Source organism: Phyllobates terribilis, unplaced genomic scaffold (assembly GCF_046119375.1).
Source record: "Phyllobates terribilis strain yellow unplaced genomic scaffold, ASM4611937v1 Scaffold_7__3_contigs__length_470593459, whole genome shotgun sequence".
In the NCBI taxonomy this organism is placed as follows: domain Eukaryota; kingdom Metazoa; phylum Chordata; class Amphibia; order Anura; family Dendrobatidae; genus Phyllobates; species Phyllobates terribilis.
Window position 1 is genome coordinate 231,228,795 of NW_027362767.1, and position 15,268 is coordinate 231,244,062.

The following is a 15,268-nucleotide window of genomic DNA, read 5'->3' on the forward strand; positions in this document are numbered from 1 at the left end:
ATGGGGCTTATAAACTCTGCAGGCTTTGACACTGGCAGATTAAAGTTAATCTTCATATACCAATAAAGCAGGACTAGCCCAGCAAAGCAAGCATTCCCCCTGGACTAGTCCTGCAAGGAGTGCATTCCCCCTGGACTAGTCCTGCCTTGCTTTGTGTGATCAGCAGCCTGCATAACGATCCATCACACCAGGGAAGGCGTGATTAAAAGAGCTAAGGCAAGACTAGTCCAGGGTGGGGTGAGACGACCTGCTGGGCTAGTCCTTTCTCAGACAATGCAGCGCTAGGGAGCAGTCAGGGGCGCGGGCAGATTCCCTTTAACCCAACATGCCTAATAATCCAGACTCTTGCAAGTCTAAAGTTGGAAGACAGATAGCAAACTTTATGTTAAGTTTTACCTGGATTGAGATCTTCCCGAAGGATCTTGAGACTCTTTCACCAGATTTCCTAATATAAACTGCACACATTATTAAAGGGGTTGTCCGGTGGAAAAAAAAAAAAAAAAGGGATGGGTGATAACTTACTGAAGGGGCAACAACCGCTAGAACCTGCACCAGTTGGCAGAACGGGAATTTTATCTCAGTTACAAAATGGAAGACCACCAGTCTATTCATTTTCTATGGAGCTGCCGGAAAAAGCCGAGCGCAGCTCCACGCCCCTACAATTAATGGATGGAGTGGTGGTCGAACATGCACACTGCAGCTCCATTCCCCATTTTTCTAATCTGTGCATGTCCCAGTGGTCAGACCCCCACTAATCAACCTATGTATAGGTGATAACTTGATTTCAACAAACAACCCCTTTAAAATAGATCTCATACCTTGTGAAACTGTTGTACTTACTTTGAAAAGCTTTCTCAGAATGGGTCGTATAATACAGCATGAAATGAATTTTTTTTTTTTCATGAATACATTCATTCTGATATGGATTTTCAAAGTATGTACACCAGCCTCATCCAGTCTGAAATCCAGATACTGTGAAATATCAAGTAATGCCGGATTAAATGAGTTTTACCATGTGTACATATGTCCAGACGTACACGCTCTACACATCCACCTATGTTACAAGATTTACAAGGCTTTTGTATAGGACCCGACTGGGCTTTTGACCATTGAGAATCTACAAATAAAGCAAACCCCGTGATAGTTCTTCCATAGAAGTGCTCGGATTAAAACCTCCCGGCAGGCATGTGGTTAGTCATAGAGTAATCTTTATACATCTTTATAGATTGTGCCTCAGGGATATCAATAATTAACATTAAACTGCATTCTGACTATATTAATTTACAGATGGCAACTAAATAATCTAGAGTCCGGCCATCTTATATTTTCAAGACTAGAGAGGAAACCGATAAAAAAAAAAAAATAATAACATCCCGTTCACATTCTACTTTTGGCAATATTTAGGAGGAGGAAGAATGGTAAACCGCTTCTCTTTAAAGCCGAGCATCCATGGGTTTAGGGGCGCAAAACTTTACTTCCAACAGGCAGTAAAGCAAGACTCTCCTGTTATTGCCACTTATCCCTATAGATACTTTGATAATAAAGATGTGGATCTTAAATCTAAAATACTTGAAAACATGGTCCCTTTTTTGCATTTAGAAATCCCCTCTATCACCCCACCAAAAAAACCCAAATAGAAATAAATAAAAAGCCAAGAAAAATAAATGTAAATTTCTGTTTTTTTTTTTTTTAGTATTCAGTTTAAAAGGATGTAATATTAGAAATGGGGACGGGATGTAATGAAGGAAAAAGAAAAAACAAAACCCAAAACGAATGCACCGCAGGCCTCTCATACCCAGAAAGGGGTCCGTGAACGCCTCTCTGTACAGCTATGATACAAGACGCGGGTCTCTGCTGCCCTCTGCTGGCAGGCAGATGTCACATCCTTTCTGAAAGCAGCCGGCTGACGTTACTTGCGATCATCGATGGTTTTAATGAACTCCACGGCGGCCGTGAACTGCATCCACCAGTAGGACTCCTCTCCGGTGAGACGGTTTGAGTAGAAGTTATTGATGTACTGTACAGTGGACAGGAGGCAGGGCGGGTTAGCCTGGAAAAGGGAACGGAGAACTTGTTCTATGCAGGTAAAAGCAGCCATGGAAAGCCCCCCCACGTGGGGTGACGGACCCCAGTCATCGCTGCCCCTACTGCGTCTCAGTCCCATGAGCTTGAATAGATAGACTTTGCATAAAGATAAGGGATCAGGAATCCATATAATACCGAGAAAACGTCTTTAACGCCTGTTTACACCTTCCTGACCGGGCCAAATTTTACAATTTTGACCAGCGTCACTTTAGGATATAATAAACCTAATATCCCAGTAATTCTGAGAGTGTTTTTTCGTGACACATTGTACTTCATATTAGGGTTAAATTATGGTCTATACAATGTGTTTATTTATGAAAATCTAAAAAAAAAATGACAAATTTTTGAACATTTTTTTCAAACTTTGAATTTTTATCCCTTTAAACCCGTTAATAACTAACATTTCCCACATGTCTACTTTACATCAGCACAATTTTTTAAACAATTTTGTTTTTTGTTAGGAAGTTAGAAGGGTTAAAAGTTTATCAGCAACTTATTTTTCAAACAAAAATTTACAAAACCAATTTTTTTTTTTTTTTTTTTTTTTTAGGGACCACATCACGTTTCAAGTGACTTTGAGGGGTCAATAGGACAGAAAATACCCAAAAGTGACACCATTCTAAAAACTGAATCCCTCAAGGTGCTCAAAACCACATTTGAGAAGTTTATTAACCCTTAAGGTGCTTCGCAGGAATTAAAGCAATGGGGAAGGAAAAAATGAAAGTGTTTATTTTTATCACAAAAAAAAAAAAAATGATGTTACTTTTGCCCCAAATTTTTTATTTTCACAAGGGTAACAGGAGAAAATGGACCCCAACATTTGTTGTGTAATTTCGGAGTATGCATAAACTTCAGATGTGGTGGAAAACTACTGTTTGGGCGCATGGCAGGGAAGGAGCGACATTTGACTTTTGGAACGTAGAACTGGCTGGAATATATAGCGGACATTGCAAAGTTCTTGTAAAAGCAAGTAGCCTTGCAATTTACCAGTAATTAAAAGTAGAGATTTATTATAACAAAGGAATTTTTAATTCTATAGCAAACTGCTCATTGACGAGGTACCAATCACCTCTGCAGTCTATCAGCAGTGGCCAATCTCCTAGGCAAGGAGTGCAGCGCTTACAAGCTCGTTACTATAGATCTTGCAAGCGACGCTCTGAAACAGCCTCGGGTCCACTGCGCTCCTCGGAAGTTGCAAAGCCAAAGTGGTCTCATTGGACAGCGCACAATTTGGACCCCTCATTAAGGGAAATAAAAGAATGAGCCATTGCAGGAGATATAAAAATAGTGTAATTTAGGTATTCTGTGTTGGGTCAAGGTAAAGTAAAGTGGCAAAACCAAAGCAGCCCCAGTCATGAGCCCGCTAGATCCTCACCTTAATGAGGACAAACACCAGAACAGGGACAAAATCATCCGCTCCGGGGACGGAGTACTCGTTGGCTAGACTGAGAAGGTTCATGATGGTAGAACACATGCGCATGATACACTGCACCTTATCGCTGGGGGTCTTGTATGCGCTAATGGTACGGATCTCAGCCTGCGCCGAGGGCCAGGGAGCCTCCCTCAAGTAAACCTAAGAGAAACCGTAATTATTATTCAGTGCCTGTGGAGGAAGCTGCCATACACTAAACCCCCCACTCCCACCACACTAACCTTCCCCTCCCTCTACAATAAAACCACCCTCCCCCAACGCTATGCTCAACAACACATCTCCCCTCCATACGCTAAACCCCTCCCGCGCCGCAACACCTCCCCCTACGCTGCGCCACACCACCTCCCCCTACGCTGCGCCACACCACCTCCCCCTACGCCGCGCCACACCACCTCCCCCTACGCCGCGCCACACCACCTCCCCCTACCATACTTATGGATATTTATTCTGGCAGCCCCTTCATCTCTCAGCTGCAGACAATGAAGGACTCTGCAAGTGGAACCAACACACAATCCTCATAACTGCCCCCCTATATCTCATCACTGCAGATTGTTATTTGCCTGGACAGCGGACATCTACGCTTCCACCAATATGATTGCACTTGACATCTGATCTGGGAACTGACCTCGGGGATCTGCAGCGCTCGGTGGTTGGCGGTCACCACTTTGGCCAGTCTTTGGATGTGTTCGTACAGGACCCTGTTTGGGGGGGGGGGGGGGAACAAAGACAATGAATGAATTCAGTACAAGTCACAGTAAATCAGACAGAACCCCACAGACTGCTCGCTCGCGCGCTCCACATTTATTCTGTACTCGTCTTGATCAATCTTCCCCTTTTGAGTGATTTAATGATAATAAAACCTATAATTACCAATGAGCAATCAGTCTATGATATAAGGGGGTCCGGACAATTAAAAAATCACATGCTGGACGGACATGTGGCCACTGCAGCCATTCACTGGTTGTGGGTCACTGCTGCGGACAGTGATTGGCTGCAGAGGTCATGTCTGTCTAAACACAGTTGGAATATCAGAGAGCAGTAGGGAAACCTGGGAACTTTACTGAACACCATTCTGAGAATTTAAATAAAAATAAAAATGAAGAAGCTGGACAAGTTGTTTCATGAGAGATATAAAGGGGCCGTTCTGTGGTTATACTTTCAGTTACTTTATTGGATAACTAAATATTTTTTAATTGAATTAATTTAAAAAGAAAAAAAAAAAATGCTGTTGTATCTTCATATGAAGAGAAGCCGCTGCTTCTAGAGCAGCTTCTTATTGTCCGGTCTACACAATATCAGGAATCACTATGCCGTCAGCATAGAAGAGGATATAAGATGCTTGTGCTGCCCCCTGCACAGGACACGAGGCGGACGTGAAGTAGAAAACCAAGAAAGCGCCAGGGGGCGCCATTACAAGTGTAACAGCAATTTTCATTTTCTAAAGGATTAAAATTAATTTTTTTTTCCTATTATTTAAATAGAGAAATGTAATTTTTATTCATTAAAATGAATCTGTTAGCAGGGTTTGCTATGCAATTTGACAGCAGCATAATTACAGATTCTAGCAATGTGTCACTTGCTCAGGAGCTTGGTGTAGTTTCAATACAATCAGTGTTTTATCAGCAGGAGATTATCACTGCCCGACTAGGACTCGCGTGCAAGGCAGTCCAGCTAATCTATGTAACCCCGCCCCCACCACTGATTGGCAGGAAGCTGCCAATCAAGGATGTGGGTGGGTTTTTACACAGCTCAGCCTTTGAGCACAGCTACATCTAAAGCAGAGAAAACAGGGATTTTATCAAGACGGTACTAAGCAGTCCAGTAAGTGATAAATCACTGGAATCAGTGTCTCTGCCCCTATATTATATGCTGCTCTCAGATTCCATAGCACAAATCTATTCCCTTTAAATGAAATGTTCTGCAACTTTCAAATATACTTTGGTTTTGAGGGACAGTACAGTGCTGCAGAACTTTATGATGATTATGCTTATTTACCTAGATCTGGATAATCCCTTTAAGGAGTACCTCTGGTTTTCAAAGGCATATGTTTTCTCATCAGGTCTAACCCTGTCCCTATGCAGTTTGTCTGAAGGGGAACCCTGCTCCCAACTCCCCTCTGTGTTAGAAATAGGAGCCTCTCTACAAGAGCAGCCCCCACTTTGGTGGCCCATGCCCATCCATATGTCACACGGGCATTAGTTTAAAAGCCGGCCATGTTAGGCTACATCTCCCTAGAAGCCGATTGATGGGGTAAGAGAGGCAGGACCAGTGTCTCATTGTCTTTGAAGAACTTTTTTTTAGGATTACTCCCACCATCCGCTCAAACTAAAAAAATGTAAATAATATACTGGAGTATTGCTATTTATCCCATTCACCGACCCCCTGTATAATATGCCCTAAAACCAGAGGTACACCCCAAGAGTCTTCTGCCTCTCTTGCCATCACTCACTTCTCCCATCTGCCTCTTTTTCCCTCCAACTCACTGGTCACGTAGTACGTCGGCATCCTGGTTGGGGTAGAAGGCGAGCTTGAAAATGCGGTTCATCACGCTCCTCTCAATGGCAATTTGCGCATCTTGTAGCTGTTCCTCGCTGGCATTTTGCCAAATCACATCTTGGGCCATCGCTCCATACAGAGACTGCAGGAACTCCTCCACTTGGGCAGTTTTATCATCAGCGGCCGTTAACTTCTGGAAGTCTACAGATAAAAAAAAAAAAACACAAAGTGCACCCCTTACAGCGGCACTCACACCTAGTACTGCTCAGCTTCTGTATACACAGCAAGGTGATGTCCCAGCTCCGCAGGTGGAGTGAAGAACGGTGTCCGGAGGGGCCAGGCGGCACGTGGATACAAGGGAAAAGGAAAAAGCTCCAGCATCCGGGCAAGTCAAATTAATGCATAAAATCCAGGAAAAAAACACCACACTGACGCGTTCCAGGCAACCAGGTCCTTGGTAATAGCAGAAGCCAATGCTGGAGCGGTTTCCTTTTCCATCACATCGGCACCTTGGTAATAGCAGAGGCCAATGCTGGAGCGGTTTCCTTTTCCATCACATCGGCACCTAGGTAATAGCAGAAGCCAATGCTGGAGCGGTTTCCATTTCCATCACATCGGCACCTTGGTAATAGCAGAGGCCGAAGCTGGAGCGGTTTCCTTTTCCATCACATCGGCACCTTGGTAATAGCAGAGGCCGAAGCTGGAGCGGTTTCCTTTTCCATCACATCGGCACCTTGGTAATAGCAGAAGCCAATGCTGGAGCGGTTTCCATTTCCATCACATCGGCACCTTGGTAATAGCAGAGGCCGAAGCTGGAGCGGTTTCCTTTTCCATCACATCGGCACCTTGGTAATAGCAGAGGCCGAAGCTGGAGCGGTTTCCTTTTCCATCACATCGGCACCTCCCAATTGCATGGTTTGGGCTCCTCAAGTGGAAGCATGGGCCGGGTTGTGCGGCTGAAAAGTTGCTGTCGTCCGTGATTGACAGCGGTATTTTAGGCGTCACCAGCAGCAATCATAGCTGGTACCTGCCTTACCTGGAGTGGGCTCAGCTCCGCACACCCTGACCGGCTTGCAATAAGGAGTTAAGGCTTCTTGCGTATTAATGTTAGGGAAATGGAAGTCTTTAGGGGTGTGATATGGTAATAAGTATGTATTTGGGCTAGAAATTACTTTATTGATCACATCCTGCCTATGAGACTCGTAGACATAAACAAATAAATACTCAAAACACAAAAATAAGGGTTAACAAAAAAAAAAGAAGATGATGAATTGACAAATGTGCAATAAAAACAAATGTACATCTGTGACCAATCGACTTCAATAGTGTGGACAAATGTAGATGTGGCCGCCCCGCCGGTCACTTGTGTGGTCTTGTAGGTGAAGTATTGGTAAGTCTTACATTTACCCTCAACACACAAATGACTTGGTGAGATCATGATGTGAACAGGTTTACCTTGAATGAACTCCAGGATCTTTTTCTCTTTGCTCTCTAACAAGAGCCGGACGCAGACTGTGGTGAAGTAGCGCGTGGAGACCTCCTTATCCCGCAGAACTCTTTGCAGCAGTCGCTCCAGGTGAGCCTGTGTGCTTTGTAGCCCCTGCCGACATCGCGTTAGATATGCAATGTACGAGGCTCTTTTCCTACAATGGATCAATAATAAAATCAGCACAAAGCAAGTGTTAATAAGAAGTGCTCAGACCCGATTATATCTACCCCTACTATGGACCTTGGGCTCAGCAGGAGCAGACCCCGCTCTAGTAGACCTGATCTATCTATATGATACAACTATTACTTCTTACAGCCATTGATAACATATAAGTTCCGATCGCTGTGGTTAACCATTTACATTCTGCAGTTAATCTCTAAATCTCTTTAACTGAATGCTGGGTTAGGCTGAGTTCACACGATGCGTTTTTCATGCGTTTCCGCGGCGTTTTTGCAGTTGCGGAAACGCATGAAAAACGCATGGTAGAAGGGCAGCAATGTTCCCCAATTGAAATCCGCATGTGCTGTGCCCATGATGCGGATTTTTCCGCAGCGTAAACGCTGCGGTCAAAAATCCGCAGCATGTCAATTAATTTTGCGGAAACGCTGCTCTTTTGCCGCCATTGACTTGCATTAGACCGCATGGAATCCGCATCACTGTATATGTTGATGCGCTTTTCATGCGGTCTAATGTGCGGATGGTACCCGGGTGTGGAGGAGAGGACTCTCATCCAGACCCAGGTACCATTAAAAAAAAAGAATAAAATAAAAAATATATATATTCTCACCTTCTGACGGCCCGCGCAGCGCTCCTGCTTGGTTCCCCGCACTTCGCGGTTGAATGAAGAAGGACCTTCGCTGACGTCAGAGTCATGTGACGGGTCACGTGACGCTGACGTCGGAAGGTCCTAAAGTCTTCACTGCCGGCAGCCGGGACCGAGCGAAGCAGGACACCGGGGGCCATCAGAGGGTAAAGTATATATTTATTTTTTATTTTTTGACATACACACACTATATAAATCCATGCCGGTTGCATGGATTTATATAGTGTGACCTAGTTGACAAGCACTTTCCAAGTGATGCTAAAATCGCTTGGGAAGCGCTTGTCAACCCGCATGCGGAAATGAAAGTGAAGACCGCTTCATTTCCGCATGTCCCTGGCAGGAAACCGCATGTACAATCCGCATGCGTTTTTTCCTGCCAGAGAGATGCAGAAACGCTCAGGAAAAAATCCTGAGCATTTCTGCATCGTGTGCACATACCCTTACTCCAACTCCCATCGAGACCTCCCAAGACATGATCAAGGGGCACCGATAAGTTACTATGGCAGTCGGGGGCCTCGTTGCTGCCATCTTGGTACTGCTCCCTAAAAAAAATACACTTAAAAAGTGATCAGGTCGGTGGAACAATAAAAATAAATTATGGCTCTTGGAGGAAAACGCGAAAGAACAAAAACGAAAAAAAAAAAAAAAAAAATCGCCTGGTCCAAAAGGGATTAAAAAAAAGAGGTTGCGGATTTAAATTACCTGAGTGTAGTTAGCTAATGAACAATCTGAGCCAAGTCCACATTGCTATTGATCAGCACCACGCCATTCTGCTAAGCATGGAGTGAAGGATCCTCAGTCTGGATCTCAATATGACTTTCTTCAGCTAGAGGCGACGGCTCGGAGACAGACAACCTGCAGACCCTAAACCACCTCTACCACCACCTGTTATTGCAAATCCACACAGGACGTAAACGGAGTGGAAATAAAACATGACAAATGTGCGAAGAAAGCAGAGAGGTGTTGAGGATTTTACTCCTAGCAATTGCATTGAAAATCCCTCACACACATTGACACGCTGTGTAGTTAAACTCCGCACCACGTGTCAATTTCTTGTCCACTTTGCTGATCCCGTAAAACCCCCAGAAAACATGGTGCGGGCTTTCCATTCCGATCTGCTGGGTGGAATCGTACTTTTACAGTAATATTAACCTGGGGGTAACCGGCTCGCTCACTTCCTCACGTGGAGGTTATCGGGGGCCGGTGACTTCACGACTATAGATATCCGCTGGCTTGTGTGCACAATCGGCAGATGTCACACTCCTGTCCTATTCGTTAGCTGGGTAGATATCGCTAAGTGTGACGGCACCAACCCCGCTAAACTCCGATGTTCAAGTGATCGGAGTCAGATTAACACTTTAACCGACAGCTTTTCAAAGTGCCCAAGCCCTTCCATACCTGTAATCCTCCGCTATGGACGCAAGGATCTTGCTGCAAGTCCGGCTGTCAAATCGGCTCACACAGCGCATGGTCTCCTGAATCTGGGCCATGAGGTTCTTGTCCTGTAGATTAATGGCTTCTGCAAGCTGAACTTTCAGAAAGCACACAATCTCATTGTCTGCAGGATAAAAATATATATAATTATTATATATAAATTTTTTTAATTATAAACAGCTTTCTCAGATGCCATAAAATTAATTAAAAATTTGCTTAAATAGTAAAATCTTCCTTAAGTCCAGAATAAGACCAGCGTCACGCATCCAGGACGCGACGCACGCGCCGGCCTCACGCACCCAGGACGCGACGCACGCGCCGGCCTCACGCACCCAGGACGCGACGCACGCGCCGGCCTCACGCATCCAGACAGCGATGCATGCAGCGGTCTCACGCATCCAGACAGCGACGCACGCAGCGGTCTCACGCATCCAGACAGTGACGCACGCAGCGGTCTCACGCATCCAGACAGCGACGCACGCAGGGGTCTCAGGCATACAGACAGCGACGCACGCAGCGGTCTCAGGCATACAGACAGCAATGCACGCAGCGGTCTCAGGCATACAGACAGCAATGCACGCAACAGTCTCACACATACAGACAGCGACGCACGCGCCGGCTGCAGGTCTCCTGATCCGAATTCTGCAGCGTTATAGGCATACGTGAAGCTGCCGAGTTTGGGTGAAGAGACCTGCGTTAGATGCGTGTGTCGTGGTCCAGAAACGAACTGCAAAACATCCATGTGTGAATCTGGCCTTATGGACAAAGTTTAGAAAAAGAAATTTACAATGGCTGTCAGGACATGCTGGAAGATGTAGTTCCACAACAGTTAGAGGATAGCAGGTTGGAGACCAGTGTTTTTACACATAGTTCGTCACATAATAGACTTTGGGCACTGTGAAAATGCAATATTAGTTGCAGTGGTAGTTAGAATATGTGAAGATTTACCATCAGGGTCCGTATGATCGGGGAGGCCATTCCGCGTAGAGTGGGAAAGCATCGGGAATGCTATAGAGTCCGCAGAGCATAACGCTAATCGCAACTTCTTTTTTGCGTCCCTAAAGAAACAGAAATAGGATGCTGGAACCTACATAGAGAAACTTTGTGAACACACTCCTCTTCACTTCCATTCAAGACCAATTAAAGGGTTATTCTCCACATATAAAGTAATTTAGGAGTGGTTGGGGTCCCAGGGGTCAGACACAAACTGATCCCTAAGAATACCACTGCATTCATTCTCTCTGCCACTGCCGGAGATAGCAAAGCGCTTGTACTCCATCTCCGGCAGTCCGGCACACAATGTATGGTGCATGTGCAGACATCGCTCCATGAGGACGGGGACGGGCGATAACCCTTTAATTGATCATGGAGACAACCAATTGAAGATGAGAGGAATCACTTCATACCCGGAGTAATTCCACCTACCTATACGAGAAGGAGGAATCTGGTGGATGAGCTGTTTGGCTGGCAGAATCCGGGAGATCGTCAGACGTCATATTCTGCAAGGCTTCATCTCTAGGGGAATCGTGAAGACTTTCTCCATCACCGACCACATCTGCAGACATCAAAGCTACAGATTAGAGAATGGCACAATAAATGACAGTCTCCTCTGAAGATTGGGAAACATTTAGGATAAGTTTCCGCAGATTTTTAACTGCAGATTTATGGGCAAAAAATCCGCTGTGTAATGCAGAGAAGCTGGTGACTGCCAGAGGTAACCCAGTAGTGCTGTGTTATCTCTGTCAGCAACACAGAAAGGGAATTCAGTGTTGATTGTAATATATAATGTAATATATAGTAGATGGAGAAATGATTGAAAGCTGCTTTTACCTGCTCCCTCGTATGAGCCCGTAGCGCCATCACTGGGGCTGGTCCTCTTGATGGCGTTCCTATACTTATCAAGAATGTCTTCTGCCGCCTGAGAATGGGGACCAAGTCTGGAGGTTGCATCATCTAAAAGTACAAAACCCATCATCCCGTCAGGTATTCTGTGGCTCCTGTAATGGACATTACTGGGCAGAAATTGGAAACTGAACCTGCACCTGGCATGGAGAATCTGTCCGCGCCCAGTTCTTCCTTCTCTTTATCCTGCTTTTCCTTCTTCCGGAAGGGAATAGGAGCTGAGAAAAGAAAGTCACTTAGGAGGAGCGACGCCAGAGGCCATATAAAGCCGCAATCGAAAATTAAAAATCAACCCCACCCCCTGCATTGCAAACAGCAGAAAGTTTGTAAATTTTGACTACAACAATTGAAATAGCTAAAACAAGTAATATAACAACGAACATCTCTAAATTCAACATAAAATGACACTTTTTACTGACTACTGCAGTCTCAGAATTATTTACCCCCTTCATGACAAGCATCTGTAGCACTTGAGCCCTTCTGGCTGTTATAACCTGCAGCAAACGTGACAACAGCTTCTGGCAGCTTTCCTGAGGAATCTTAACCCATTCCTCATGGGCAATGGCTTCCGGTTCAATAGTATTTTTTGGTTTGTTAAGAAAAAGCAATACAAATACTGTAGGAAGCACAACGTTATATGACACCGGCGACACTACCTGGATATGGCAGAAAAAAGGAAGCAGACTGCCACTAGATTCCTGAGGAGGCAGGTGTGGTCACAAACCCTTCAGTGACTGCAAAAGACCTGCAGCAAGATTTGGTGGCAGCAGCACGGAGGGATCAGTTTGCAAAGTAAGGCTTCACAGAGTTTTTGGTACATGTGCCCATTACAATGCATGTGCATTGTAATTTATGGGATTTTTTTTATGCCCAATTTATTTTTTTGTAGACAGACTGCAAAAAAATATATAAAAAAATTCACCCAGATGTAGGTCATCCATTTGCTGTCCATATTTTACTGTTCAATGACGCTAAGAATTTTTTTGGTTTTCATAAATAAAAACGGAGAAGGACATCATGGTAGGAAGAATAGAAGGAACAAGGTGAAGAGGAAAACCAGCAACCCGATGGCTCGATACTATCAAGATATTGGTGGACCTATCTAGGCTGCACAAGATCGATCTTCCTACAGAGCATTCATCCATCTTGAGATTGAGCAGAAGACCAAATATTATTAGAAAAACTGATGCAAAGATTATTAAAAACCTGACACAGGACAAAAAAGGGTCCAGAAGATCTCCAAGGGCGACAAAGCGCGGAGAGGGCTGGGCGACAAAGAGCGGAGAGGGCTGGGCGACAAAGAGCGGAGAGGGCTGGGCGACAAAGCGCGGAGAGGGCTGGGCGACAAAGAGCGGAGAGGGCTGGGCGACAAAGCGCGGAGAGGGCTGGGCGACAAAGAGCGGAGAGGGCTGGGCGACAAAGAGCGGAGAGGGCTGGGCGACAAAGAGCGGACAGGGCTGGGCGACAAAGCGCGGACAGGGCTGGGCGACGCCTGCGACAAAGCGTGGAGAGGGCTCGGCGGCATTGCTGATGAAGCATGGTAAGGGCTTGGAGGCACTGCCGAAGTCTTGCAACGGCCGTCACAACTGCCTGACTTGAACAACTGTGTCAGATGCTCTAAAATATCCTGCAGAATTACAATGTACCTTTTGGCATTGCTGACACAAAGCGTTTCCTCCACCAAGGTTTGTTACGGTCTGAACGCTCGTCATCACTGTCTTTCCTCTCTTCTGGCTACAAAAAAAATACATTTTTGTATAAATCAATAAAATTACAAATTTTAGATAAATAATAAAATGACGATGTGAAAACTTGTCTCTGAGTCTGTAGAGACTTCTGCACGCTCTCGCAAATATTTGGTAGGGGTCTTTTACATATGTACTTTCTGATGTGGGTCTGTGGCCACTACCGCTAAACGTAAAAGATCAGCCCTGCCCCTCAAAACCAAAAATTGCCCCATGCATCACACATAAGAGATGCATGGATAAATAAAATTCGGACAGGACTTACCTCTCCCCTTGAAGAGTCCTTGCTTGGCGAGGAGGACGAGGACTGCGAAGCATTGATCCCCGTATATGCCCCCAATGCCATTCCCCCGGGCGGCAGCTCTCGCTCTTCGTTCCCTGCTCTTCTTGCCCAGCCAGGATCACTCATGGGCCGCCGTATGGATGTGGCTATGTCAGAGCTGCGGCTACGCACGAGCCTCTCGGGGCAAGAGTGCCTTTGTCTATAGGCATCAGAGTCAGTGGGAACAAAGACATGGGAGCCGAATGTGGGCAGCCGAGCTTCATTGCCTCCTATAGCGCCTTCCATGATGGGTGGATCTGGAGGTGGGTGAGAGGGTCTGGCATAGTGTACTTTAGGCCGTACCACTGAAAGAAACCCAAAAATAAGAAGTGATTTATAAAGATAGAAATATATATGGAGGACGCCCCCAACAGACACGCGCATCAGGTGGGAGAGATGCATTTATCTGGATAGCGGCTGGCAATTGGCCCCATTACTTTAAAAGGGGAATTACATAAGGAGCACTTCCTTAATTTAACCCCTTAACAACATTAGACGTACTAATACGCGTCTGTGCCCTGGGACTTAAGAGCCAGACCCGTATTAGTACTTCATCGCGATCTCGCGCGCACACATGCTGTGCGGGCGCGATCGCCGCCAGGTGTCAGCTGATTGTCACAGCTGACACCCGGTACTATGTGCAGGGAGCGGTCCCGCACCGCTCCCAGCACATTAACCCCCGCAATGCTGCGATTGAAGTCGATAGCAGCATTGCGGTGGCAAGGGGAGGTGATCGCAGATACTCACCTCCTCTTCCGGCCTCCAGCGCTGTCTGCCGTGGCTTCCAGGATGTTGCCATGATGACCCGATGTCGTCATGACAACATCCGGGTCACCAGACAGCAGGAAGATTTTTTGGACATGCGCAGTGCATCTCCAAACTATCTTCTCCCTGTCCAGCGCTGACAGCCTGCATGGCACAGGGATGGTGCTCCATTCCTATGCCATGCAGGCGATCAGAATAAAAAAAGTGAAAGTCCCATAGTGGGACAAAGTAAAAAAGTATAAAAAACTGTCAGAAAGTGAAAAAAAAAAAAAAAAAAAAAGATAAAAATATAAAAAAAAAAAGAATCCACCAAAAATAAAAATATAATGTACCCATCAATAAATATTATTATATATATAAAAAAAAAAAAAAAAAAAAAAACACAATAAAAAGTACACATATTTGGTATCGCCGCGTCCGGAACGACCTGACCTATAAAACTGTCCCACTAGTTAACCCCTTCAGTGAACACGGTAAAAAAACACACAAAAAAAAAAAAGAAGCAAAAAACAATGCTTTATCACCATACCGCCAAACAAAAATGGAATAACACGTGATCAAAAAGACGAATATAAATAAAAATGGTACCACTGAAAACGTCATCTCGTCCCGCAAAAAACAAGCCGCCATACAGCTCCATCATCCGAAAAATAAAAAAGTTATCGCTCTCAGAATAAAGCGATGCTAAAAAATATTTTTTTTCTATAAAATTGCTTTTATTATGTAAAAGTGCAAAACATAGAAAAACGATATAAATATGGTACCGCTGTAAACG

At 45.1% G+C, this 15,268-nt stretch overlaps 1 protein-coding gene across 15 annotated transcripts in view; it reads right to left on the bottom strand.

Moving 5' to 3' along the window:
* Positions 1-427: 427 nt before the first annotated feature.
* The window catches only part of GAPVD1 (GTPase activating protein and VPS9 domains 1), a 67,138-nt gene continuing 52,297 nt past the window's right edge, over positions 428-15,268 (bottom strand). For 8 of the 15 annotated variants that reach the window (XM_073639785.1, XM_073639795.1, XM_073639793.1 and 5 more), the window contains 12 exons: positions 13,672-14,033; positions 13,308-13,395; positions 11,802-11,879; positions 11,590-11,712; positions 11,185-11,329; positions 10,708-10,817; positions 9,724-9,883; positions 7,469-7,656; positions 6,001-6,214; positions 4,143-4,215; positions 3,461-3,658; positions 428-2,050 (listed from right to left, as the gene is read on the bottom strand). In XM_073639785.1, coding sequence (XP_073495886.1) covers positions 1,910-2,050; positions 3,461-3,658; positions 4,143-4,215; positions 6,001-6,214; positions 7,469-7,656; positions 9,724-9,883; positions 10,708-10,817; positions 11,185-11,329; positions 11,590-11,712; positions 11,802-11,879; positions 13,308-13,395; positions 13,672-14,033 — 1,880 coding nt within the window. In that variant the 3' untranslated portion in view covers positions 428-1,909. The remainder of the gene's footprint in view (positions 2,051-3,460; positions 3,659-4,142; positions 4,216-6,000; positions 6,215-7,468; positions 7,657-9,723; positions 9,884-10,707; positions 10,818-11,184; positions 11,330-11,589; positions 11,713-11,801; positions 11,880-13,307; positions 13,396-13,671; positions 14,034-15,268) is intronic. The other 7 variants (XM_073639789.1, XM_073639794.1, XM_073639787.1 and 4 more) reach the window with 1 other exon arrangement.